The 26998-nt window shown below is 47.6% G+C and overlaps 2 protein-coding genes and 1 long non-coding RNA gene across 9 annotated transcripts in view; 2 read left to right on the top strand and 1 right to left on the bottom strand.

Moving 5' to 3' along the window:
* Positions 1–26998, bottom strand: part of LOC121598599 — a 55613-nt gene that overhangs the window by 28196 nt on the left and 419 nt on the right. For 2 of the 4 annotated variants that reach the window (XM_041925655.1, XM_041925652.1), the window contains exon 2: positions 17780–18230. In XM_041925655.1, coding sequence (XP_041781589.1) covers positions 17780–17975 — 196 coding nt within the window. In that variant the 5' untranslated portion in view covers positions 17976–18230. Of the gene's footprint in view, positions 1–17779; positions 18231–18359; positions 18438–26998 lie in introns of those variants that run through there. The other 2 variants (XM_041925654.1, XM_041925653.1) reach the window with 2 other exon arrangements.
* On the top strand, positions 9409–12268 carry LOC121598598 (pickpocket protein 28-like). The gene is made up of 5 exons (XM_041925651.1): positions 9409–10302; positions 10376–10624; positions 10742–11183; positions 11247–11407; positions 11465–12268. The coding sequence occupies exons 1-5, from the start codon at positions 10139–10141 to the stop codon at positions 12105–12107; spliced, it is 1659 nt and encodes a 552-aa protein (XP_041781585.1). The 5' UTR covers positions 9409–10138; the 3' UTR covers positions 12108–12268.
* On the top strand, positions 22995–26474 carry LOC121598601. Of its 4 annotated transcripts, XR_006005592.1 has the most exons (6): positions 22995–23185; positions 23265–23475; positions 23821–23902; positions 23977–24128; positions 24292–24575; positions 25688–26474. It is a non-coding gene; the product is annotated as an uncharacterized LOC121598601 (long non-coding RNA). The 4 variants fall into 4 exon arrangements; XR_006005593.1 differs by having other exon boundaries at positions 23821–24128; XR_006005594.1 differs by having other exon boundaries at positions 23253–23475; positions 23821–24128.

Raw genomic sequence — 26998 nt, 5'->3', positions numbered from 1 at the left:
CATGTTTTATTCAATCTTGCCTATCAGGAATTTCTGGATTACCCATCTGGCTGACGTGACACCGCACACCGGGGGCTGGTGCGGAGTGCGGCGGGGCGAACATTAGAACAGGCAGGGCCGGGAAAGAGTTGCGAGCGATGGCACACTCCCAGGGCACATTTTGGCTGCGAATGTTTTAGCGAACTCGGCCCGGCAAACCAGCCAGCGGGCATTCCAGCGCCACTGCGAGCAGCAGCACAGGTTTGCGAGCGAAAATGCCACACGCTTACAGGGCTTACAGAGTGGTTAAGGTGCGTGGCAGAGCTGCCCGGATTGCTGGTCCCAAAATTCCATCCCTTACGAAAGTGGAAATAAAAAAGAATATTTTTGGAGCAAAGGAAAACTGGCCCACAATGTCGAGCAGTGTTGTTCGAGCAGTTTTGCAAATACTCAGCCCGTAAGTTGCCACTCTCTGTTTGCTTAGGAAAACGCGAGTAAAGTGTGTGTGTGTGTGTGTCGTTTTGGTGCGTCGATTGAGTGTTTGCAAACGTTCATCATGGTTTTTAATTGAAACAAAACATGGCCGTAATTACCTCCGCACAGTTTGCCTTTGCTGTAGCGCTGCTGGTCTACACTTTGTACCGCCAGTGCTGTACACCGCCATCATCCGAGCTGAACGGTGACTGCTTCTTGCAAGATACGGCCATGTCAGCAAAAAACAATGACATTCCTTCTGTAACCGAGAGCAGCTTGATTTGGTGGAAAAAGCTGGTGGAGCTTTTTTTGCAGTATGTACTCCAAAAAATACATCAGGAAGCATAAAGGAAATCTTGTTCCTCGAGCGAAATAAAACAACCAACGAAGGAGGGGGAAAAATGCGAGACGATCCCCAAACCAGTGCGGATAAATTGAAAAGGTCTAAACGAAACCGAACAGCTTCCCGAATGCTTTCCCGGTCGTTTCCTGGTGCCGGTAAATAAATCCTCGCAACGGGCGCCACACACAAAAAACCAGGCGCCTCCATACTCTCAAGGCGCCAGAAAGCCTTGCAAGCTTTGGAGGACTTTCCGAGCGTCCTTTCACGGGAGGAGAGGAATAGGAGAGGAGGGAAAGAAAAGGAAGACTACAAACAAACTCACGCAGAAAGAAAAAGATGTTGGCGCTTTCAAGTTTTGCCGCGCCGCGTCTTGAGAAGTAAAAAGAACGAACAAAAAAAAAAAAAACAACGTACACTCCGGAAAAGATATTCGTCCGTCCATTTCCCATTCAACAAGTTTTCACCTCGACGGTCGGCTGCCGGGTAGCTTTGAAGCGCTCAACATACCGACTCGCTCCGCACAGGCAGGCAAGCGAACGCAAAGAAGCGCACACGGCTCACTGCTCACCAATATTCTTCGCCCTTCGTCCTGGGATGAATCAAAACTCGAGCCACTTTTCCGAGGGCTGGGCGCTGGTGCTTGAAGATGGATTTGGGGTCCCGTCAAACCGAACAACCATGGGGCCGGTGGGGTGGCAAGCGTCCGAGGGTGGTGGTACGAGCGATGAAAATCCATAAAAAGACGTCCATTTCTTCTCGCAAATGAATGAACGAATGGCGAATCACGAGCAAAGCGGGAAGGAAGCAGCGCGACCGTGCGGGCTTTACAGCGGTCAGTGAGTGTTTGGCCGTGGAGAAACAGGGAGGGAGGGAGCAGAAAAAAAGGGTGCCAAGATGCTAAGCCCAAACCCAAGATGTGCTGGATGGATATAAACACAACTCAAATAACTAATAAAGAAGGCTGAAGGATGATGTTTTTTCTGCGTTGTTGCTCTTGCTTTCCTTCGCCCAGTTCCAGTGTGCACTCGTTCGGATTTATGCTCCGACCGGCGGGATGTATAAAATCCAAAGATATTGCATTTGCTAGGAGGACGTGTCACCCGGGCACAGCATCCACACGCCCAGTAACTGAACAGTGTGGTGTCGTATCGGAAATGTCTACATCATAATAAAGAGTAAAGAAACCTCCGTCCGCCTCCATGGAAAGGAAAAAGCGACAGTGACAGATTTTGTATCATAACGGCAAACGCCGCCAGATACAAATTGTGATAAAGTTTAGACCGTTTTAGGTGTGCATGTTTTGGGTGGTGTTTGCAACTGGAAATGTTACTTTTGATGTTGCTTTATCTTGGAGACTTGAAGGTTGCGCAAAAAGTCAAAAGACAAAACTGATTACAATTAATTTGGCAACATTTGTACGGTGTAAAGGCTCATTTATATTGCTTTAAACTTGGTGCGGAAAATGGCCAAACAGGGTGGTACATTTTTTAACCCAGCCCCGAAGAAAACTAATCCGCAAATATCAATCTTCACGGTTTTGGCTCAACGGTGTTTGGGGCTACGGATTCGGGCTGATTATTTCATTCCCACAGTTCTCCGTTGTCCGTAAAACGGTACGCCGACCGCACATCGACGGTACACACGCTGGTGACGGAGGCGAAACAACCGAGCCGATGAAATTCTTCGGCACCGAAAATATGTTTTGCGCTTTGTCGCCGACGTGCCTCTTGTTCCGATTGACAGGCAAAAAAAGGTGCACGAGATTTGCGATACAGGCATAGCGGTGAGATTTGGCGCGGGTACGGTTTTAATGGCGGTGAAGTAATGCTATGTGGAATATGGTGAAATTTTCAACTCACCGTTTGCAAATTCCACATACTTTGCTGCTGCTCTACCGGAAAGGGTATGGCTGAGAGCGGGTTTTCGAGGTATTTTGGGGACGAAGGCGAGCTTCTCTCTTTTTCGGGCGGAAAACAGAAAACCCAATCACAACCAAATGTTGTTTTAACCCGTGCGAGTTGTGCACTTCAGGTTGCATTATAAAATCGCCTCGCGTCAGCTAAATTGCATGACAAAATTGCATTACTGAGCGTATTTGTCACGCTGTACAAGCAGACGTCAGCGAGAATTGACACCTCAGTGCGCTGCGGTGTAGCAGACATTCAGGCGCGACCAACAAGTGAGACATTCGATTGCAACCCTGTCAGCAAATAATTTGCACATTATACGATTTAAAAATCAAACTCACCCACACACAAACGAGCAATCGAACGAACGCTTCATTGTGGTGTCAATTTGATTGGCTTCAGCAGTCTGGCCAGACGACACGATACATCAAAAACGTGACAAACTAACGATACTGAAGGGAATTGATTGATGGTGCGGACCATTTGCTTGTTTGGAAGTCGGTTTTCGTCCTTCAGTGCATAAGAGAAGAGCAAGAGCAAGACGTTGTTGAGGAGGAGCGAAATAAAAATCGAACCACTTTAAATGGCCAGTACGTGCCAGAGGAGGTGTCAGTGGGTACTGTTGTAGTTTTCAGTGGTTTGTAGTGTTCGTAGTTACCAGCTATCCGAACCATTCCAATCGGCTAGAACGAAAAAAGCGTTGGCATTGTAAGGAATGGCACCATTTTACTAAACCACTTTCCAATTTGCACTCTTTATTTCCCATTTAAATCAGATAACCATCACGAACTCGGCGCTTATGCACACTGAGATACACAGAGATCCAGAGAAAGGCATACAGCCGGGGACGGGTCAGCGCTGGAGGTTAACGATTGTAATGCTTTACCGCGGGTCGTGTTAAATTGAAATGTAAATTGAAAACACATTAGCTTTAAGTGGCTAAAGTTTTTCTTTTTCGCCTTTCACTCCCGCCGGCCCGGGTAGTTTTTGTCTTGCATCCTCTCCCAGCCGGTGCACGGTGAATAAAACTTGCCGTATGAGATGGCAATAAAATGGCGTTCGCCGCTGTAGCTGCAGTGTGCCCCGGCCACAAGGCAGCAGGGGTTGCAGCATAGATGGCAGGTCATCGAAACAAAAACAGCAGCGAGTGGAAATAAAACACTTTATTTAAGTGCATTGTACTGACCTCGATTGTATCATGCGAGTCGCTGCTTACGGCGTGGGGAGCAGAAGGTGGTTGTGTGTGTGGCGTGTGGTTTTTTGTTCTCTCGTCTTTTTTTTTACAGTCGCACCAAACGTTGTCAATAAATTCTGAATGCGTTTTCTTTTGCTCTCTTGTTTAACTAGACCCCCCCGCCGTAAATGGAAGTCGATTCGTGGAAATGATTTGCAATAATTATTACCAACTGATCGTTTTGGCTGCGTTTTAGGTTCGGTTTGTTGTTGCTGTTTCTCTTCCGCCATGTACATGTATTGCCCGAGCCCGATGGCTCCCATTCACGATGCAAGCGTGTGTGTAAGCAGCTCCAAATTGCAGCAAACGCCGACCCCCCCTCGGTGAAGGGCATTAAGCACCAGTCAAGGAACGAGCCGGAAAGACGATAAATTTAACAGCCGAATGAAGTTTCGCAATTGTTCGCAACTTGGTTTATTACTGTTATTATTACTTCGGTTCGAAGCGTACCAGCCAGGGCCGTCGGTATGCGTTTTCCCGGCTGCCCGATCCGGTTCTGGTGGCGCCGTTGCTACGAAACTCGAAGCCGTTGGTACCAATTAACGAGTGGAAGTTAAATTTAGTGCCGTTGCTGTTGCAAACAGACGCTGCAGCGCACAATGCGCCGGCCCGGTGGTGCCTGATGCCTTCGATTAAAGTGTGCCGGAACGCACCGGAGCGCACGGGCGCTCGGGTTCGGGTTGGCACCGAGCAAGGCAAGTCGAAATTAGCGCGCAAACAACTTTTCTTTTCTCGTTATGCCTTCCGAGAGAAGTATTTTGCGAAGATGAATAAAGCGAGTGAGTGTGTAATAAATCCGAAACAAATCTAAACTTTTTACGGAACGGAACGAAAAGAATCAAGCAGAGCTGTATTTGAAGTTTGAAGTAAATAGAAAAGCAATATGTCACAAGTGGAACGTAACGTTGAGCAATTACAAAGAGCAGTACAACTCTTGCTGATGATTGAACTGTATAGAGCAGCCAGTAAGTGTAAGTCATTCCTCAACACAGCTCTTGGTTTGAAGTAGATATTTTTAAAATGCTTTTCAAATTGTTTTTGTTTCTACATTTTTGTGCTGCGTTTTGTTTAAGAGATATGCAAAACGAAAGACTCACAGACAATGACAAAAATAATGCAAATTATGCCGCCCCTGCTGCTGGTCAGTAAGCTGGCTGACTGCCGGAGTTTCGCAACCCGTCACCCGGGTTCACTTTATACTTTGTGCTGTACCTTTCGAAAGCAGAAGGCTTATCAATATTAATGTTAAGCCCATTCATTCATCAAGTTATTGACCCAGCCACCCGGAGTGGGTAGCTTAAAAGTTCATTTCAAAAACATACGCGCACACCCAACACAAACCCCGAGGCGTTTTTTCGGCTCACTCTAGTGCGTTCAGGGCACCGGCAGGCGGTCAATGGCAAAAAAAAAGTGGCGCACTTTTCAGCGAACGGCGGATGAAACAATTTACAAAGGTAGTAAAAAGTGGGGAAAAAAGTTTTCGATACTAATTTTCTCACCCCACATTTGCATGCCATCCAGCCGTGTATGTGTGTGTGTGTGTTGAGTGAGGCTGCTGGAGGCATTGTTTTTATTTCGCGTTTGCTTTTGTTCCCGCAGCTCCCGCAGGAGCGCCAAAGTGGAAGCGGCGGCGGCTTTCTCGCGACGTTGAAAGCATTAATCAGTTTTTGCATGATGAGAATGTAATGTATTGCTGTGCGGTGCTTACAACAAACACAGGCACACAAAAAAAGGCATAAAGACAAACAAGTGGCACTGATGCTGCTGCTGCTGGTGCTACTCGATAATTTGAAAACCACCGGTAACAAAGTGGATTTTTATGGGTAAAAGGGTAATTTGTTAACCATTTTGTAGTGATTCTTGTTGGTTTTTTTTCGCTCTCGTCCTTCAATTTTGTTTTATGTTGTTTCGTGGAGTTCTTCGCTTATGCTTCGCAACCAACCATAATGCAGATGTATAAAGAGAAAAGAACGTTAAATGGTGGCGTGTGGGTTGGTTTGTATTCTCTTTTTAACAGCAACCACGCGTTCACGGGCACAATAATGAGCGACGGCAGCAGCTGGGGAAGGCGTGGCAGCACCATTGATTGAGTTTCGCAACGACCACGATGGAAAAGGTGTCTGTTTGCAATGAAACAACCGAAATATTCGCTTAAATTTGGCTGTTCCTCTTCCAGTGACCAGGCGGCTCCATCGAGCTGGCAATGTGAGCGATCAGGCGGCTCCATCGGAGCCGGTGGTGTGAGCGATCATGCTGCTCCATCGTGTCGGCCATGTGAGTGACCAGGCGTCTCCATTACGCGTTATTTATGCGGATTGGTGCTTGTTTGAGTTTTTGCAAATGCATTTATTTTGACAAGTTAAATATAAACCTTTTAATTACTTTTAGTTTCAGATCCGTGTACATGATGGAATGTATTTAGAATAGTTGAAATTAAAACATGTCCAGGGAGCGAGGGTAGCCTTCATTGAGCGGCGTTTGCTTTAAGTGATTACTTTCCGTCAAGCGCAGGTACCAAAAAAAACAAGACTACAAGCCGTGTAGGACGTCTATTTCTAGAAATATTAATACCTTTTCTGGTCACTGCAGAAACGTAATGCAGAAAGAAAGTGAGCGCTCCCAAGTGAGAAATCTCATCCCTAGCGATGTTTTATTTCACACGCGTCCGCGTGCGTCTGGACATAAAACCACTCTTACCTTCACTGCCCCAAACTTCGCCTTCCCAGCTAATGCAATACGCCTGACGATGATAATAACAAGTGATTATGGTTTCACCGTCCCAAACCGCTCGCACTGGTGAAGGTGGCACCGTTGCTGGGTGCCACGGTAAGGAGATAAATCTAATTTCAACTTCCATTAATAATTTTTTCTCATCCCCAATCCATCCCACTTGCCGTCTCCTCCTGCCGTGTGGCTAGTGTGTGCAGCGGAGCGGAAAACACACCTAGAAAGCCGTAAGAAGCACCGGGAGAAATAAAACAAAAGTTGTTCCTTTATCCACTGGTCCAAACACGATGGACAGCAGTGGGCAGCATCCACCGACAGACGCACGGTTGCATTTCTGTACGACCGTTTCGCTCGGTGTCTTGGTTTGTCAAAGAACGCCCCAAGAATTTCGCTCCCCTCGCATCGCATCAACGCAACCATCCGCGATGGGAAACAAAAGCAGCAGCAGCAAGACCAACAAAAAAGGAAAGAATATTTATCCCATTTCGTTTGCATTTCCACTCGTGGATGCCCTTTTTCAGGATGTCCTTCTTGTGTGAAGGTTTGTGTTTCATGATATTAAAATTATGCTCAAACACGGGTACAGTCAGTGTCCGTGTTGGATGGGGCGCTTCGTGGCAGTAGTACCGGCAGCAGGCCAGCGCACTAATATCAATTTGTTGAATCTTGAGCGGTTGTTGAAAACCATCTTTGAATTTTATAAAAACGACATTTCTTGAAGGGTTCTCCAAAGCAAAAACTAAGAAATTTACAGTGGTAGCAAATTAAATGAAGGATACTACTACACAGTAAAACTCTTAGGTTTTGCTCTTTTAGTTTTCTCTTTTTTTTGAGAGACGAGAAACGACGGCTTACGTACTGGATGTGGTAGACTAGGCTTTCCCAGGGATTCATTGAACTGAAATTATTAAACCAAAGAGATGCAAGCGGTTGGGAATGAATAACTGAGCTGTGACTTCAAGAGGTGGAAATTAAATTTCAACTCATCAAACATTCGTTGCATGTGGGTTAAGCCTCCCCAAAGACAGTGGCGATAGTAGTATAGCTTCGCCTCATGAATGTATATGTACATAATTTAAACCCATCTCCTCCCACCACTACTGTGAGTAACGGGAAGAGCAAATAGCATGACCGTCCACTTGCTGTTTTTTTCCTTCATCATCAGCATCACCATCATCCTCGGTTGTGAACATCATCTTTCGTCAGTTCTTTCATTTGCACAAACACAACCCAAATCCACTCTCGTCCACCAACCTTGCTTGCTACTCGTTAGTAGCTCGGTGACATTTTCTTAATCAACGAAGGGACGAAAACTAGAACACTGGAGCAGCAGCATTCGTAGCAGCCATAGAATTTCGGTTTTCAAACACAGGCGAAACCGGCACAAGACCTTCAAGAAAAATAAAATGGCTAACGTAAGGCAAAATACTGAGCGTAGCAGAAAAAAAACCAGCGCAGCAGTGTAGCAGTAACAACCCCGGCACAAACCAAAGCACGGAGCGGAAGCAATGTAATATTTGATTTTCATTGAGGATCCTTTTTATTTGCCATTCCCATTCGCCACGCTGTGCCACCGGTGTGCAACCGGTGAAGTAGGCCCGTGTGACCTTCGCCCGGTGGTAGTACGATACGTTTGATTGGAGCAGTTTCCCATGAACTTGTGGACCTGGGACGGGCTCAGTGCAGCTGAAAAATCTGATGGTTTGAAAGGTAAACCATGTTACGAGCCGACTGCCATCGAACCCAGACGAGTTTCAATCGATCTTTCCACCTGTCGGTTCCTGTGAGCGGTATGACGATTCGTACTTTTGCACCGGAAAATGGAAAACCGATACTGATACCACACAAATGACAGCCTTGTTAAAAAGTAGCTTATCAAGCAAAATTACAAAAAGATCATCAATTTGTGCAAGTAGCATAACATTTTGATGATATTCCTGCTATGCGCCCAAATGTATGCAACTCACACAACAAACACACTCGATTAAAGCTTTGCTATCGCTTTGAAAAAGGTTAGCACCTTTGTCTGCGCTCAACTAATTCCCGGTTGGTAATAAAAATTCAACTTTAAAGCGTACATCATCCCGTGCTCAATTAAATGTCCGTTTGTGAAGGTGAATAAATTACCATTCACATGCCACAACAGGCAGTCATTGGCTTCCGTTTAGAGTACGATTTCCCTCGAGTGTGACACGCCTCGGTTTCACTTAGCTAAACGTGAGATGGAACAAAAAAAAAAACACAAAAACAAAATGCGTACAAACCATTCGGCCTTCCAAATTAATGCATTGGTTGTGTTGGACACACCGTTATGTTCGGTTGGCGTGTACACACGAACACGAACGACATCGCACGGCCACTCGCCAACGAAACGGAAGTAACGCCGAAATGCGTACAATTTATCAATCAAATAAATCATCCTCGTCGGCACACCGTCACTCGCCAGTTTTTCGGCAAACGGTTTTATTTTTGATGAATATTGCTAATAAAGCAAAATGGGTGAAATGGGAGAGAGAGAGCAAGAGGAAGAGAGCGCGTTTGCTGCCAAAAACGGGCCAGAAACCGAGAGAAAGAGTGCACCGTGGTAAATGCCCAAGCGGTTGATTTATTGAACGTTCGCACTCTCTATTCGCACTGTGACAGATCTGCTTTGTCCAGCTGTCAACTGTTCGTTTTATTTGTTCTATGTGTTTCTTCTGGTTGTTGTTTTGGTGATGGCCTTTCGGTTTCTTCTGCCTTCGCTGTCTGTCAACAGCGCAAGAGTGATGATTAATTGACTAAAGTGCCGCAAAATGTACGCACCGGCATCGTTGATGCACTGAATGCTTTTGTTGAAACGCTTTCAAAGGCATTATGGGGCAGTGTAATGAAGGGAAAATTGTTTTAAAATGTGTAATTCTCAGCTGCAGTGTCTACCCGTTTTCAATGAATAATGTATAGATGGCGCTTGTAATGGGTTTGTGCGTTTTGAGCGTGCTCTAAATTTGACTCTCACAGGACACACTCAGCAGGTGGCAACTCCAGCACAGCCGTGCCTGGCGGGGCTAAAGGATACACACCCCGACGCGTTCATGTCGTTGCAGGTGAAGACAGCGGGATCGTTTCCCCTGTGGTTTGTGTTCCAGGATCCCATCAAACCCTCCCCTTTGCAGCCCGCCCATTCCCGCTACTTGACGGTAGCTCGGCGTGGCGTGGCGTTGCTTTACACCTACAGTAAAGCGCGCGACATGCTGATCTCACTGGGTCGAATGGTTTCGCGCGCGCGTTTAAGGTGTGTTAGTCAGCTTGGGGAATTTGGCGTGACAACTCGGTTAGCCGCCTCCCGGCTGCTCTGCAGCAGCACACGTGGGCTGTCACGTGGGCGGAGGGGACGAGGAGTGTTTCGGGTGTTATGATACCGGTGCCAGTGATAGTATAAATAGGACCGTGTCGGTACGGCTGGGCTTATCATTCGTGGTGCGCTTGTCGGTCGGGATGGATTCGCGGTCGGTGAGCAATTTCGAGCTGAAAGCCATCAACGCGTGGGATAAACGGAACTTCACGCGCGGCATCAAGAGTTTGTTTCTGGAGTACTGCTCCAACAGTACCGTGCACGGCATCAAGTACTTTGGCTGCAAGCGACGAACCCTGTTCGAGAAGTATGTGGCGGAGCGTGTGTGTGTGTGTGAGAGAGAGAAGGCAGTGTGCGTGTTAATTGTTTCGCTCTTGCAGGATATGGTGGATCGCGACGTTCCTGCTGTCGGTGTACGGATGCGGCCGGCTGATCCAGAACATTTACCGCAAGTGGGAACAGACGCCGGTGATTGTGAGCTTCGCGGAAAAGTCCACCCCGGTGTGGCAGATCCCATTCCCCGCCGTCACGATCTGCCCGGAAACGAAGGCCCGCAGCGAGTACCTTAACTTCTCGCAGGTATACTTTCAGATGAACGATACCTGGCGCGACGAGATGGCGAACGAAACGTAAAGTTCACATTACTATCCCAACATCTGTGTCGTGTGTGTGTGTTCGATGTGCTTCGATGTGCTTCGATGTGCTGAGAGTGATGCTTTTCTGTTGCGTTTTTGTGTCGATTTTAGCTACGATCGCTTCCGTGCCGTTGCCCAGGTGTGCGATGCGCACATTCTTCGTGGCGTCAGCCTGAATCAAACGACTGATCCGGCCTGCGTGGATCTGCTGAAGAATGTGTCGATGCCGCTCGAGTCGGCACTGTTCTTCTGCAAATGGCGCAACGATGCGGGGCTGTGCAGCGAGTTCTTCACGGAAACGATCACCGAGGAAGGGATCTGTTTCACGTTCAACTCGCAGTCTTCGGGGGAAATGTTAAGGTTGGACGAGCTGCACAGTGACTATGACTACATCTCGGAGAAGCGACAGTCTCCGCTGTGGTCGCTAGAGAAGGGCTATGCAGAGAATACCGATCTCGATACGTATCCGGTGCGAGTACTGGGTGCCGGTGCTCGGGCAGGACTGTACGTGCTGTTAAATCTGTACGAGCGCGATACGGATTTTATTTGTCGTGTAAGAAACAGTAAGCAGCTGTGATGTGATGTTCAAAATCAAAAGGCTTTTTTTGTATTTTAGGGCCCTGTGCAAGGATTTAAAATATTGCTTCACACGTCCAGCGAGTATCCGCAGGTGTCGAAGCAGTACTATCGCGTCCCGCTCCACCAGGAAGTAATTATATCGGTCAAACCGCAGATGATTACCACCTCCGATGGGCTGCGCGATTACACCCCAGAAAGGTTCGCCTAACAATAGCGCAGTACCGCGATGGGAAGCTAACGTTCATGTCATTTTAGGCGACAGTGCTTCTTCAACCACGAGCGCCACCTCAAATACTTCAAGGTGTACACGCAGCAAAACTGTGAGCTGGAGTGCACCACCAACTATACGCTGCACAAGTGCGGCTGCGTCAAGTTCTCGATGCCCCGGGACGACCGGACGGAGGTGTGCGGCGCGAGCAAGATCGACTGCTACAACGATGCGGAGGACGAGCTGCTCGAGGAGGACGTCAAGTTCATCGTGGACAAATCGCGCGACTATCGCGCCAAGTGCAACTGTCTGCCGGCCTGCACGTCCGTGCAGTACGATGCGGAAATCTCGCAGGCCGATCTCGACTGGAAGAGCCTGTTCTCCGCCTTCCGCCAGTCGCTCGGCGAGCAGGACGGGGCTCAGTTTGCCCGGCTGACGATCTACTTCAAGGAGGCACAGTTCATCACGTCGAAGCGGAGCGAGCTGTACGGTGTGACCGATTTTCTGGCCAACTGTGGCGGGCTGCTGGGGCTGTTCATGGGCGTGAGTTTGCTGAGCTTGGCCGAGCTGATTTACTTCTGCTCGATACGACCGTTCACCATACTGCGCGCGTATCGGGCCAAGCGGCGCGACTCGAACGTCTTCTTCGATGCACCGCCGCCAATCGTCGAGAAGCCGAAAGACTTTTAAGCTACGAGGGGGGAGGTTTTTCGCGTTTCGAAACCATCAGTGTCTTGCCGAAAGTGCATACTTTGCTCGAACTCATCCTCAGAGTATCATCCTTGCCGCACTGTCTTACTGATGGTGTACAAGTGACTAAATAAAATGTTTGATATTTTGTCTGCTTTCAATTATCTGAACCTGTTTGCGTCCCGCTGCCGTCGACAAAAGCGTTCATTATCGTGCACATCTTACCTGCAGGGGGTGGAAAACGGAAAGCGCAAATTCCTCGCCGGAATTGATGAATCTGTTTGGAAAGTTGCAGCAGCATCCCGGCTACCCATACCAGCACACGGCAAATCTGTGAGAAAATGCTCCAATGAAAAGGCTGAAATTGAATCAGCACTGCTCGTCTCTCCGAACTCCCCCACGCCCAACTCAGCATTAGGTGGGAGAGGAGCACATCATTGCACCTTGATTTGCATCATCGCTCACACGCTGCCAATAGCATGGACCGAGGTGGCGTGGCTCCAGGTCGCCGAGGGAGAATCGTGCAGAAGGTGCATTCGAAAATTGCACTGCTCTTATCTAATTTATATGCAAATGAAAAGCATTTGTGGCTTCGCGGGGTGAATTCGCAGCGGTTTGCACGAGGGCGGGCAACGGATGGCACACTTTAGGAAAGAAAACTCCCCGCATCCCCCGTCCCAGCTGATGATCTTTGCAAAGCGGTACTGCAGCGACAATGAAAAGCTCCCATCGGAGCTTTTCGGAAGGAACGAACGAGACCATCATCATCGCTGGCAAAGACAATCTAGTCTCGGTACCTTCCTAAATCTCTTTTTGCACAAAGCACACACACACACACACACACACACACACACACACACACACACACACACACACACACACACACACACAGAGATAGAGCAACGCAATCGTTCATCTTCGTCTTGCGTGGTGCAAGCGCGCCACAGGGTCTCGCAAGATGAAGGCGCACGTTTCCCTCTACGAAGCGAAGATGCAAAATTTCATCGACACTTTCGCAAAACTTCTGCGCTAGATTTTGCTGGCGCACACGTGCACACCCGATATGGCTCCGATAGTACCGATTTTTCCAATCTAGGTCGAACAGTGCCACGTATTCGAAGGTGAGGAGTTTGGTTAACGCTTGGAAAAGGCATCCTCCCTAGGTGCGACCACAGCTTGGCGAAAAAGGAATTTATTTTCATTATAATTATATTATCTCTTAAAGTGCCCTTCTGCGCCCACTTCTTACCCGTCCAGGGGAAGGGTTTTTCTTCCCCCCAAATTCCAATCCGGGTCCGTTCGTTAGGCGACATCCGAGCTCACAAACAAAGTCGATGGTAGAACGATAGTGTGTCGTCAGTTGTGCGACGGCTGAAACGGCCGTCCCCGTCGAATTGCAGTCGCTAGCTCATCAAGAGCACACTACAGTTGGACTAGGACTTGGCAACTACCGTTCCCACTGCCAGAGGCCAACCCGATCGGAAGCATGGGAAAACACTTGTCATCACAGCAATGACCATCATCATCATCATCTTGGTCACCGAGAGAAGTTGTGGAGTCAAATCAAGGACACACATACACACGACCCTCTCTATCCCGGGATGGTGTCCAGGTGTGTCTTCCTTTTTGGAAAACACCAAAATAACATTAATTCGTCTGTTTACCGAGTCTGCGTGTGCAGTGCCGTAGTGCTGGCCAGGGGGAGAAGAATCGCGCTGCTTACTCCACTGGGAGCTGTTTCAACTTCCAAGAAGCACCAAGGATAGTGCTCTGTCTGCCGTAACAATGACATCATAGTCATACAAAAACACACACACACACACACAGCCACACATGTGTGTGTGTCCACAGCAATTGGAACGAGAGACGTACCCAACCGGGTCCGGGTCACTCACTCGCTACAGAAACAAGTGCCTGTACATACGTATCAGTTCCGGTTCGAGCGTACCGAAGGGACGGTCCCCGAGAACGACCACACTTGATGCTACCTTTCATCCGTTTAATGACTCTTCCGGAAAGATCACACATGTTTCCGGTGGATAGTGTCCACTTGCGCGTCGGGGAGCGCAAAAGGGAGAGCGGCGTGGCATGTTGTTTGTACGACTGTTTGTCCAACCACTGGGATGCCTACTGTCCTTTGGTTCATCTTCCTTGCTCTGGTCCCCAAGTACGTCGCTGGGGGGAAAAAAGGGGAAAACGGGAACAGTATCGCACACATCTTGACTCTGAGATTCAGCGTGCAGAGGTGGCACCGGGCACTGGGACGAGACCGAGGCGCTTTCATTTTGCGACAAACGACAAACAAACAAACGCCCCTCGGTGCACTGGCGGGGGTTCAGCGGGCAGATGCACTCTTCGACACGCAATGGGACCGTTTGGCCGGAGGGTTGCAGAGACAGGGGGCAGAGAAACAGCACTTTAGGGAGAGCACACGAACACGCAAGCGTAACGTATCCCCCTTTGGGGTTGGCAATCGGAAAAGAATTCCATCCTGGGAACGGGGGTGAGTGGACAGCAGGTTGTGTGTGCCCAATGCTTTTGCGTACGAAAAAGGTTGTTTTGAGAGGGGTGGCTCACAGTGCACAGGTCTCATGCAAGGGCAACTTTCAAACGGGGTTACGGTACGACTTCCCCAAACCGGTGTAGCACACTGGCCTAATCCCTCGAAAGTGGATGTACTTCACCGAAGCCGGTCGGACACAGTGCTGGTGCTCTGGTGCTCCCGGAAGCAGGATCTATTGATTGTCGAACGCAATTGGCAAATGTGCTTTCCATTGTTTATGCCGGGCGAAAGGGTCCAGCGAAACGCTTCTGTTGTCCCACGCCCAAGATCTCGACGACGACGATGATGACGATGATGGCAAATGGTAATGTTTTGCAGAGCAGAGTTTCCTCCTCAAAAGGGGGCTAGATTTTACGCTAAAACACGTACACGTGTAGGTTAGGGCAGCGTCTGCGACAATAAGAAGATTTATTTCTGCCCGAGGCAACCCGAGACGCCCACCTGCCGGGAGTGCCGCCCATCGTCCGTTCGACGCGACGCTCCTACAATTAGCTTCGGCTGCTAGTGCTGCCGAAGGTACGTGATCGGCCTTTCGGATAGGCCCGCACTCCAATTCATCATTACTTTATTGCCACTTTGTGCAAACGATACTTCTGGTTCCGCCGTCCCCTCGTCCTTGTTGGCTACACCGCTCCCGGACGTGTTGAACATGGCGTACCAGAAATCGAAGGTGGTCCTCCGTGCCGTGGTGGTAGTGTTGGTTGTGATTTAGTGCGATGCATAAACAAATAAAAGCTCGCTCAATAAAACCCCCAAACCGCTCCGCTCGATGTGCAAGTATCAACAAGTAAGGTCGGTTACACTATTTCCCTTTCCCTGCTTGACTTCTAGCAGTTCCGGACGGAGAGATGCTTCGATGCTGCAATGAGGATGTTTCCACCGTTCAAGACATTCATCTCCAACCGTATTCGGCGGTTCCAACGTCAGAGAACTTATTTATTGTGCAGCACTTATGCTTACACACCGATCGGATGGTACATTAAGTGAGGTTATAATCCGTGCTTGTGGCACCACGAAGCTCGGTCGATTATTGCTTCATAAAACGAAACATCGACCCTAAACCTATTCGTGATGGATCACGGCCCAGCCCACGGCCAATGGAACTCCCGGAACTCCCCAGGAGGGGTCAACCATATCACAAACGCTGCTATTTTTACAACACGCAAATCTTTGGATCCCCAAATCACCAATGAACTGGGCCGGTTCCGTGTATTGTGTGCTTTGAGCCAGTGAAAGGTTTCATGTTGTGTGCGTGTGTGTGTCTGTTTTTTTTCCCCGACTTTCTCATTTCTCTTCACCCCATTTCTTTGCCTTTTAACACATCCGCCCACATCCGTCCGGGGCGAGCTAATTAAATACACCAACATTCAATTACATATTACAGCGTCCTCTTTCCGGAGCGCTCCACCCTCTTTGCGGGTCCTGAGCGGTGTGGTTCCCCTCCAACTCGCCTTTCCCCCACCTTCCAACTAAAGGGGGCTGGAAATACAGGCACACAAGCACAACTTTTTGTGCCCGTCCCGTCCCGTCCGGCTCCAGCCAAGCTCACACCGGGCGCTACTTAATTGCACCTGCTTCTTGCAAGGGTCCCCATCCGATTCGGTCGGTGAGCTGCTACTACATCCTTCCGGTTCGGATTGTGGTGGTCGGTCGGAATTCGTCCGCCGGCCTCCAATTTAAGCGAAGCGAAAGTTGAAATTACAACGAATAATTTTGGCTTTCCATTGGGGTGGCGTTCGGGGGCCGGTGTCTGGAAGGGGCCGGAGTTTTTAATTCTTGATTGGATTATTTGCTGTCGAGCGGTTGTTTTTCCGTTGTAGGAAGGCATCGGAACATTTTCTATTGTTTTGTATGGTTTGTTTTGCAAAACCCCCATCTCGTTTTGGGGTGTAATGTAGGCGAAGAAGTTTTGCATGCCCAAATAAATGGAGAATATTTGCACATTGTTTATGCTTCGTAATTGGAATTGGGTTTCAAACACAAAAGGCTTTGTTTTGTTTTTTATAATGGTTTAAATTTAATTGCACCATGCGTTGTGAACTAAACTTCTAACTAACTAACTAACACGCTGGACCATTCCCTCCTGAAGAAAAGAAAAGCTTGTTGGAAATTGAAACCTCAAAGCATCGTAGGCTAACAACGATTGATGGGTTTTTCATACGAATGCAACTGTTCGTTACCACAAAGTGACCCACTGTACAACTGTTTCCTCGCCTCGCATCAATATAAGCATAAAGCATCGCCTTAAGCTACCGACACCACCGCCTTCCCTCCCCGCGGTCACCGAACGGGAAAAGACAACCAGCGACGTCTTCACCGGCTCCTTGCCTTGTGGTCGGCTGAGGACGACGAATGTGATGAAGGTTGTTGTTGCTGACTTGTAGTACATCCTCCCGTCCCGGTGTCCCGTTTCCCCCTCACACGATACGTGTCTGCTGCCAAAGTGTTTGTCGAAGGGGAAAGGACACAGAGAGAGAGAGAAAGAGAGAAAGGGGGAAAGGAGGCGCGTTTGTATGTTTTATTGGCCTGTGACATGAAAGCCACCGAGTGGGTTGGGATCGCACGCCTAGCTAATAATAGCAGTAATGTTGCCGATTGGCGGTGAATACTGGGGTAGAAAAATGTGTATATGTTTCCCTCCCCCCCCAGGCGGTCTAGCCCGAAACGGCAGCCGTCGTGGCGAAAGACGGCAAACGAACCCCTCCTTCATCACACCACAGTACAGCCTGCACGAATGAAGCGAATGGGGTTTTGCGTGTTTCCGGCGCCCGACTCGTGAGCCGGCAGCGCGTTGTACTTTTGGTTGTTTACAACAAATGCAATTCCGGCCTCTGTGGGGTGGTTGGAAAAAGCCGATGAAAAGGTTTGTGTTTTTTTTTATGGTGATTTGTTGTGCTTTCATTTAAACTTACTTAATCGACTTTGATTTGGTCTTTGGGATGGAGACGTGAACTGTTGTTTTCGGCTGCTAAATTACAAAACTTCCGGATAGTGTCATATAAAGGCAAACATATTTACTTAAATCTATAAAACTCTGTATTCAGCAATCTTTTCACAAAGCTGTTTTTCTTAAGCTGAAATCATTCAACGCATACTAGATACTACTTACATGTTTTCGTCTTCTCGCCGTGCACGCTCCCAAGATGGCCGACGGTGAGCAGCACCAGCAGCAGTGTCACCCAAACCGTGCCCAGCTGCATCCAGCGACTCTGGCATAGTTTCCCCCTCCGGCTCGATAAGCCCGTACGCTCCCTTGGCGGTGGTCTCCCAGGACCACAGGACGTCACTTCGGACGTCGCGGCCATACTGTGTGTGTATGTGTATTCTGACGTTCCGAGCACGTCACTGGCTCGCCAGGTTCACTGCTTCACTCTCACTTCGATGCCGCTTTGGCTTGACGATCGTTAGTGCAGCTGCAACAGTCATGATGCCACATGTTTGCTAAACTATGGCAGAACGAATAAACCACTCACTCACTACTGTTTACACATTGTTCCGGTAGGTCAATACACAACAATTGCACAAGGAAACTGTTCACTGATTTGTATGCTAAAGAAACGCTAAAAAAGAAAGCTCAATTAGTAACACGCGATTAGCGATCGAGAAATGTCATCCAAAAAATGTCACGTTTGTCGTTGTCTTGCACTGTGTGTACGTTGTGTAGCACTTTTGCGGCACTGTTGTAAAACCTGTTTAATTTAACGGAGCGTGATTCCAATCGCGCGAATGTATTTGCGTTCTCAAACACAATTGAACCTTTACACGCACGCACAAAACGTTATCACTAGTAAAGGAAAAAGGTGTTACAAATAAACACAACATGCACACACACACACACACATTTGATGAGGGAAATAATTACGCAAGGAACAGATGGAACTTAGAGTGCCAAACACACAAACACAGACATCGACGCTAATTGGTTTGGCGTGCCTTTGCCGCGATCGTTCGGGTTCACCCGTTGCTTGTGCGCTGTTCGGTGTGTGTCTGTTTCTATTAGTTCCACTATCAGTTCACTGTGTACCGTTCCCCACCGAAGGCACGTGTTATCATCGTTCGGAGAAAGGGACGGGAAGGGAAGGGATGACACGCATACACGAAATTTAAAATAAATTGCATGGAAAATTGATTTTCTCCACTACACCGCTGTGCTGCGCGGGAAGATTACTTCGTGGGTGGAAAATGGGGAGGTTCGTCCACAGTTAGGGGTGCTCCATTAGATCGGAAAACGTACCCATTTTAAAAGACACACACACACACGTATATACTCAAGCAGAAAAGAGAAAGAGAGAGAGAGAGTGAGTGAGGGAAGCACAGGTGAGTAGGTGATGGTTCTGGGCTGGTAGGCGTCGCCGAATTCAATTAAGTTCCGTTGAAATTGAAATTACTTCTTGCCCATCGGGAGAGGTGGACAGCCGACATCCGATGGCGATGATGAAGGTTTGGCTTCTGGGAGAATCTTTTCCCAGTGTTTGAGCATCTTTTTTTCTCGTTTGTTTGTTTGTTTGCAGAAACCTGATCCTGACCCACGCACACACACACACACACACGCACACAGAGGGGTCCTATCCTTGCAGGTGGTAGCAAAACATGGTTATGTTTACGTGCGTTGCTTTCACCATCAGGCTAATGAACTGACCATGAGGCACATGACGACCAACCTCCCGCGTGGAACGGAATGGAAACGCTTTTTTGCACCCCAGTGGAGATGAATTTCGTTCCTCTTTTTTTCTCTCCCCTTCTCTCTCTCTCTCTCTCTCTGTCTTCTCATCCAACCCGGATAGACCGGGAAATCACGTCGGGACAATAATTCATTCACACGTTGTTTGCTAGAATGTGATTATTAGAGGCAGCACAAATCTGTGCAGGTGTGCCTGGTCGGCCGAGGGTTTTTGGGTGTGTTTTTTTTCGCCCTCCCCCTCCCGTTTCATTTGGTAAAACGCCCCAGGGACTTTGAAAGGAAGTGAAAGTAAATTCGTTTCTTCACCTCCACTGCTCCCCAGGTTTTTGTTAGGGAAATTTGGTTGCGGCAGTGAGGTGAATTTTTGGAGAGTCCGTGGCGGCCAATGTGTTCTTACAGACGTCTTTCCATCCTTTTCGCAAGCATTGAAACAGGCGGGGGGGAGGGGGAGTGAGAAAGTTCGGGCCGTGTTGTGGCGATTCCGGCAGTTGATTAAATTAGTGCCATTTGTTGATTGCCGCAGGTGTTTAATTTGGGCAGTGTCCGATTATGTTAAATATTTGATGCCGGCGTAACAGCCTTTTTCGGTAATGAACTTTATCCCGTCGCTGCTTTCCGAGGCGCTGGATCGGTGTTGGCAGTTAATAATTTTTTGGCCTTTTGCGTGGCTGCGTGGCTTAAGTTTTAATTGCTGGATGCTGGGGAAGAAGAAAGAGATAGAGAGGGTAATTTAGATGATTTTTCAATATAGATCTTACAGGTCATTCAAACCTCAAAGGCCACTCGTTGAAACTTAATTTAAAGGAAATAACTAAAGTGTTTGAATTCTAATTATAACGAGCTTTAAGCTTGCTCTTACTCTACCACTTGCAGGTGAAACACGAATAGATAATTAGAAACCTCCCATTAAAGAGCTGGCAAATAATGCATTCGTACACTCTGCATCATTAGTCACAAAACAATGGAGCGAAACTAATAGGCAGGAATAAGGAAAAGCGGGCAGATTCATTTTCTCCTTTTACCGAAGGTTTGTAAGCTACCTTTCGCACGATTGCATTGGATTTAGCCACTCGCCCACGGAACAATGGAACCCACCCTCCGACCGGGTGCACACCCAAAGGAGTCCGAATAATATAATAAAATGGAACACAGCGCCCCAATGGAAAATGGGATGGAATAGGGCGGAGCGAGCGTCTGTCTGTGCAGCTTCATTCAGGGCGGGAGAATAATTTAACCCACTTCTTCGAAACGGCTCCAAACTGGACCTACATTCACATTTGTGCACTAAGGACAGGTTTATAGGGCGCGTTCGTCGCCTGCACCGTGCCACAATCGATAAGCCGTCTACCTTGCGCCCACGACAGAGCAAAAGCCCAAGGAATCCTCCCTCAGGTGGGACACACTCATAAGACGGTACGGTGCGGTACGAAGCTCATATCGCCCGTGCCGGAGAAACCGAACCGACCCACCCACCGAGGTTCGTATGTCGGCAACAATGTCGAGCCGATCGTGCCGGCTCGGTTTAACTTTGCCATTTACCAGCACCGCGACACACACCATCAACCTGCCAGGGACAGGTATTGCACGGGGCTGTGGTAATTGTTTGTGACAGTGCCGCTATCGGCCTCCCAGCGATCTTCCGCCCGGCCTCGGCGACGCGGGCAATATCCTTTCGCTGTTGGTAAATTTTAAGCCGATAACCGGTGCCCGGGTGTGATACGCCCGCTTTGCAAGACGCTTTGCGCGCTTGCTAGTCGCAACTTATTAAGATCGCTCGGTTACACCTGCCCGAAACGAACGGAGCTCACCGTTGCACAATCGGCTCCTTCCTTTCTGCCTATCTTTCCCCTCGCTCAACCGACAACCGACCGGGTGGAGTTACGGGTAGCGAGGAGCCTGTTCCTGGATCAATGAAGGCGAACGGCGTTCTTGCAAACAATGGGCCGCAACATGAAACTCGCCACGGCAGGAAAGTTTTCAGGCATCGGTTTTCTTTTCCGTTGCGCGGTTGGCTCGATTTTCGTAGCTTCTTTTCCAGTTGGGGTTGGGCTGGCAGTTTGAGGGAAAGTCTTACTACGCGCGCTATTATTTAGGAAGTTCGTTCTGAACACTTAAATACAGAGAGAAGGAGAGAGAGGGCATTTATGCTTTTCGATTGCTTTTTTGGGTAAAATATGGTTGTTGTTGTGCAAATTTTCACACAATCGTTTTTGGCGGGACGGTGTTTTGGGCAGTTTGGCAGTCATTCTTAATGGTATCTGGGACTCAGTTTTTTCCGCTTCTATCTCAATCAATGCCACTGCTATTATAAATCATATCCGTGAATGGCAATTGTGTTGCGGTTTTTCTAGAGCAGACAGACCGGGGATGTAAATCAACCTTCGCCAGCTACAACTGCTTCAATAGAATGCTCATTAAATAAGTACACGGAGTTACTTCTAATCCTGCTAGCTATTGTACGCCCAAGTTTTTCGAGCGCCAAAATAAAAGCATAAAAGTGTTCTGTCCTACTTTTGTTCATCTCTCGGCAAGCGTACCACTGGGAGAGGGGAGAAAACTTAGCTGAAAAGTTTTCGCTGGACACCATAACTCACCGTACACCGCCACCACCGCAACTGTCCACGGCAAAGTGGTAAGTTCTGGCCGTGTTCGCCCGGTGTCAATAAGTTGGGGGAGTGCTTTTTGTTCTATGTCCGATGTTTCCTTGGCGCTGCTGAAAACTTATCTAGCCGCTGGTTTCGCCTAGTCGCTAGTCGCCTAACGAGAGCCATCTTCTACTGTATATTACCAATTTTTACGTACACTAAAAGCTAAGTGTGTGTGTGTGCGTTGCTGTTGCTGTTGAACCCGTGCTGCCCGATGCACCTATTTAGCTGTGGCATGCTCATCACTTTCCGGTGGAGTGCATTTTTCCAGCACTTTGGCCACTCGAACCACGTGTCCTGAGGGCACTTGGCGAAACTTGCACAAAATATGTTAATCATTCACTTCACGGGCGGTTAGCGAGCGAATTGTTGTGCTTTGCTCGAAGGTCACTCGAAACCCATAGTCCCGCCGCGCGTTCGGTGCAGCCGGTACGCCAGTGGAGCGCATAATTATGAGTACAAGTGCATCCCGAAAATGGACCCCGAAACAAGCGCCGCTGCTGAGGAGCTACTGTGTGTGTGTGGGTGTGTGTGCGTGCCTGTGTGTTTGTTGTGGAATGTTTTCGCTATTGAAATGCAAATATTTATGCGGCGTAATGTGTTTCGTGAAGTAGACGAGCACTTTCCGAGGTTTCAGGTTTGCTCCGAGCTGCCAGGAAAGTCCCGAGCGCTTTTGTTCGGTCGTTTCCGACTTCAAGGACGTTTGTCAAGTTCTGCTGGCTTCCGAGAAAAGTTACTTCCGCGCACGGGACGCACAAGCGGTAAATTAATTTTATCTTGCTCCACCGAAACAGGAACCAAGATAAACAAAACATAAGGTTCACCGGTACGGAAGGGTGACGGTTTGTTTCGCTCATTACGATAAGTGTGACGTTTGCTCGAGCTGACATAAATGTCAAGAGGCATTGTTGCTACATGTGTGTGTGTTGCCCCATGTGGCGCACTACAATCATTACACCTTGCAACTATGCCTACTTCAATTTGCCGCGCTAGGACTTACCGTTAGTGTGGGAAAGCTCTAAACCATATAGCTAGAAGTTTGTGGGGCGATGCTAAACGGTTTCCCAAACCGAGCACCGAGAAAACAATTCTTTGCCCAACGACATACATAAACACACACTTACCTAATGCAGTTTACATCAAATTTTCAACCTGGTGGTAGAAAACTTCCTCTATTCTCCGGTAACAGGTAAGTATTCATTTCACGCATTTCCACTCCTTGTGGGTGCTCGAATGGAAAAAATGAACCATACCAGCTTCCGTTTCAGCTCTAGAGATCTATCTCTTTCTAAAAAACGGGAGAGCATGTGCTTTTCCGTAATTAAAACTACATTTCAACTACAACGCTACGCAAACGTGAAATTCGCCGCCATTGAGGTTTTGGGTTCGTTGAGTTCGTCTTCTGCGGAAACAGGTGGAAATTTCAATAAAATATGGCGCCGAAAGTGGACCCTGTGTAAGTGTGGGAGGCGTGTGCTGGTGAGTGTACCATTTGTTTGTCCCTTTCCCTACGCGACCCTTTGCTGTAGTCAGTGCTTCATGCGGGTAGCTTATTTCCCGTGAAGAACTGTTCCGCCCAAATAGTGCACTGTTGAGTACAACTGTGGACCGACCGATGCAGCTGCGACGGTCACCGGCGAGCGCATCTATCTGTAGGCCATTGCCAACCTGACGGAACGATGCTCACTGCCGAATCGAAGGTGGCGGTAGCGTAGCACGCTCTCTGCTCGTTTCGGGCAAATTCTATCCCTGAGATGTATGCAAGCAAGCCAATCTAGGAAACTGTTTTTTTTTTTCGTCTTCTTTGCTTTCAATTTCGGGAAGCACCGTAACGAATCGATTTCCGCATTAATCTGGGTTTTCGGGAGCGCCGTGCTCCGTGGCAGAAGCGTAGTGGATTTTAATAGTACGTGAGCATAAGGAAATGTGTGTGTGTAACAGGCAAAAGGTTATGTTAACATCCTTTCCACTACCGTAAAGCTCGCCCCCACCGGATCTGTGAATGTGGCTCCCCAGGCTACCAAGTGTGACGAAGGTGGTGAGCCTGGCAAAGTATAATATTCAACACGGACCTGTCAAATCCCATTGATTTACGTGCCCCATCCCAACGAGCATGGGTTTATTAAAAACTGGTAAGTAGATAAATCAAGGCGAAACTATGTTCAGCACTTTTCTCCCGTTTTTTTTTGTCCGACTTTCTAACTTTTATCCATTAATCTGCTCCTTTTTTATACGCTTGCTTGATTTTCTGATTCTTTTTTGTCTCTCGTTTCCGTTTTGTTTGTAAATCTGAAGTCTGGAAAGAAAAGCGGCGCATCCAATTTCAAAACGAACAGAAAAAAACTGGACCATGTTTATCGAAAACCGTTCTTTTCTCGTGAGTTTTAAGATGGAAAAGTTGTCCATAAGCCAACGGACAACTTGTTTGTTATTGAATATTTAGTTGAAATTGTATGTGACATAATGTTTGTCAGGCGGTCCTGTGCTATAGTCGTCAACTCGAACGACTCAATTACATGCCCGTCATGAGTTCAAGCCTGAAATGGACCGTCCCCCTGTTGCAAGGATTGAGCTGCGTGGTAATTAATTATGTCTTAAAACCCTGTATAGGCCGGGCATGTTCGCATAGGACGTTGTACCAAATAGAAGAAGAAGACTGTTTGTCAGACAAATAGGATTTGTATCATTTTTGTAAAACATATTTGATAACCAATTTAGTACTGCAACTGTGGGAGATTGGAAAAGGGATAGCTACAAAAAAGGAAGCACAAAAGTCACTACCACCAAAAACCGTGGCATAGGACACACAAACATCACCGTAGGAAACCATGGAAATGAGAGTCCGTACCGCCAGTCGTAGAGTGCACACGATTTGCCACTCATTTTATCGCTGATTCCCTGCCCAAAATAGAAAAAAATACAGCTTCCCGCGCCTTTCACGACAACGGCGATGCTAGGCGATAATGAATAATGAATGTTTATTACGCCCGTAGCCCGCGTTGTTGCGCCCATCGGAGCAAGGGCTTAACGATGCAGAGCAAGGCAAAAGAAAGAGGGTTTAACGACCGCATTCTTGTCAATATCCTAACCTAGTTCTGGATGTCTTGGGCAATGGTAGTATTAGTTTGTTTCGTCGAAATTCTGCACAACAGAATTCACCAGCCGCTCTTTATTCGCAAATCTTTTGCGAATTTTCAGCTCTACCATCGAGCAATTGAATTCAATTCAATTTCGATTTTGATTTGATTTCCACACTAAAACCAATGTTGGCCGGAATGAATGACAGACAGAAGGGATGTGGCTCGGTGGGATAGCCGAACAGTTCTGCTCAATAATTTTAATGAGTTTTTGTCTCACTTCCGCTCGCTTGGAAGCGGGTGGGCTCGTTCGTTCGCTCATTTGTCATTTGTTTCCTGTCGTGGCCCTTATTCTACGTTAGTAGCAACCCATTTTCCAGTTAGAGGGTAATGTGTTTGTGTGTGTGAGAGTGCTTTTGTGTGTGTTTGCCTTCCGCTTAACCAGCACACGCTGGGTGCAGGCGGTAATGCTCACATGATTTCGGTCATCTCTCAGTGCGGCGACTCTCAGGAGACTTTGATTTCGACCTCCTGCACACTTCATTTTTTCTCTCGCTCTTTCGCTCTCTCTCATTCTCTCGCTTTTTCTTTCTTTCTCTTTCACATCGCGCCAGCTTTTCGTGTAATCGACCGAGAGGAACGTAAGGACGCACTCATTTTCCTCACGCACACAAGCACCGCCGGAATCCTTTCGGGGACGTGATCGTTCCATTTTTCACTCATTTTTGGAAATTGTAGCGATTTTTGGTGTTTTCTTCAAATTCAAAATAATTACAATTAATGGAGAACTGATTAATTTAAAAAAAGAAATTTGTTCGCGCGAAAATCGACTCTTTAAAGGCGTCTGAACGGGCAGCATGATGCTGTCGTTTTGTACAAGTCTTCACTTGAAATATTCTCATTCTTGTGTATTTATCACTATTGTTAGCTTGTCCTAGCAACACAGCGCATATATTGTGGTAGAGAAGATGGAAACAGCAGCCGTTGTGGCTCTTCATACAACCAAAAGAAAAGGATCAAATGAACACACAAACACACTTACAGACTAGATTTGTGCTCAGAACTCACCTGGTGGGAAAACTGTACGTTAACATTCCACTCGAAAACCCTGAACCTTTTCTTCTTTCCATCAGATGCATCATCCTTATTGCGTCTTGCACTATTTCTTCAAACAAGCCTTTCTTTTTTATTGTTTTATCTTTAACTTGCCATTGCTTGTCTTTTTTGCCACCTTCATCAATGAAACCAATGTTTCCTTCGGGCCAGATATTTCTCTAGTTGTTTGTGCGATTTCTGCCGCCCGAATGTATTCCTGCTAACCTGCCGATGGTTGCTCCGGATCACACCAACACCCACATGACCAACTAGTATACGAATACACACACACACACAGATATATACACGCACACACGTATACAAACAAACGAGCGGATAGGAGGACTTTTTTGAGGGAAAATCGTTCACAGAAAAATGGAGCTGCGATGTTAAAGCGCTCCAATACTCGAAAGCAGATTGATGACCAAGTTAAAATTCTATTTGGAATCGCTGTTTTATGTTAGTGATTGCTTAAAACTAGAAGCAAACGTTCTCACAGAGACACAAACGTACACACAAACATAGATAAAACACGCACACACACTAATACAACTGTATGGTTCCGTTTGCAAGAAGCCACAGGACAGCCGTCAGAATGTGGAGGAAAAATCGATAAAAGTACTACACAAAAGTGTCAAACGAAGGTTTCTAAAACAATTTCGTATGGATGGCATGTTACTGCACTACTGAATGCACAACCAATGCATTACACGGATTGAGGAAAAAGGTCTTTTGTTTGTTTAGCTATGAATTGAAATCCACACTAAAAGGGAAAATCGCTCACTGTCACTGTCCGCATTGGTTGCATTTTGCTCGTACGAAGCGTCAGC

Source organism: Anopheles merus, chromosome 3L (genome assembly GCF_017562075.2).
Source record: "Anopheles merus strain MAF chromosome 3L, AmerM5.1, whole genome shotgun sequence".
Taxonomy (NCBI): Eukaryota; Metazoa; Arthropoda; class Insecta; order Diptera; family Culicidae; genus Anopheles; species Anopheles merus.
This window is presented reverse-complemented; position numbering and strand designations above follow the sequence as displayed.

Excerpts from the sequence above, each read along its gene's own strand:
- LOC121598598 (XM_041925651.1), top strand. The coding sequence starts at position 10,139 with ATGGATTCGCGGTCGGTGAGCAATTTCGAGCTGAAAGCCATCAACGCG. Across the intron at positions 11,184-11,246 it reads ATACGGATTTTATTTGTCGT|GGCCCTGTGCAAGGATTTAA; the intron begins GTAAGAAACAGT and ends TTTGTATTTTAG. Across the intron at positions 11,408-11,464 it reads CGCGATTACACCCCAGAAAG|GCGACAGTGCTTCTTCAACC; the intron begins GTTCGCCTAACA and ends ATGTCATTTTAG.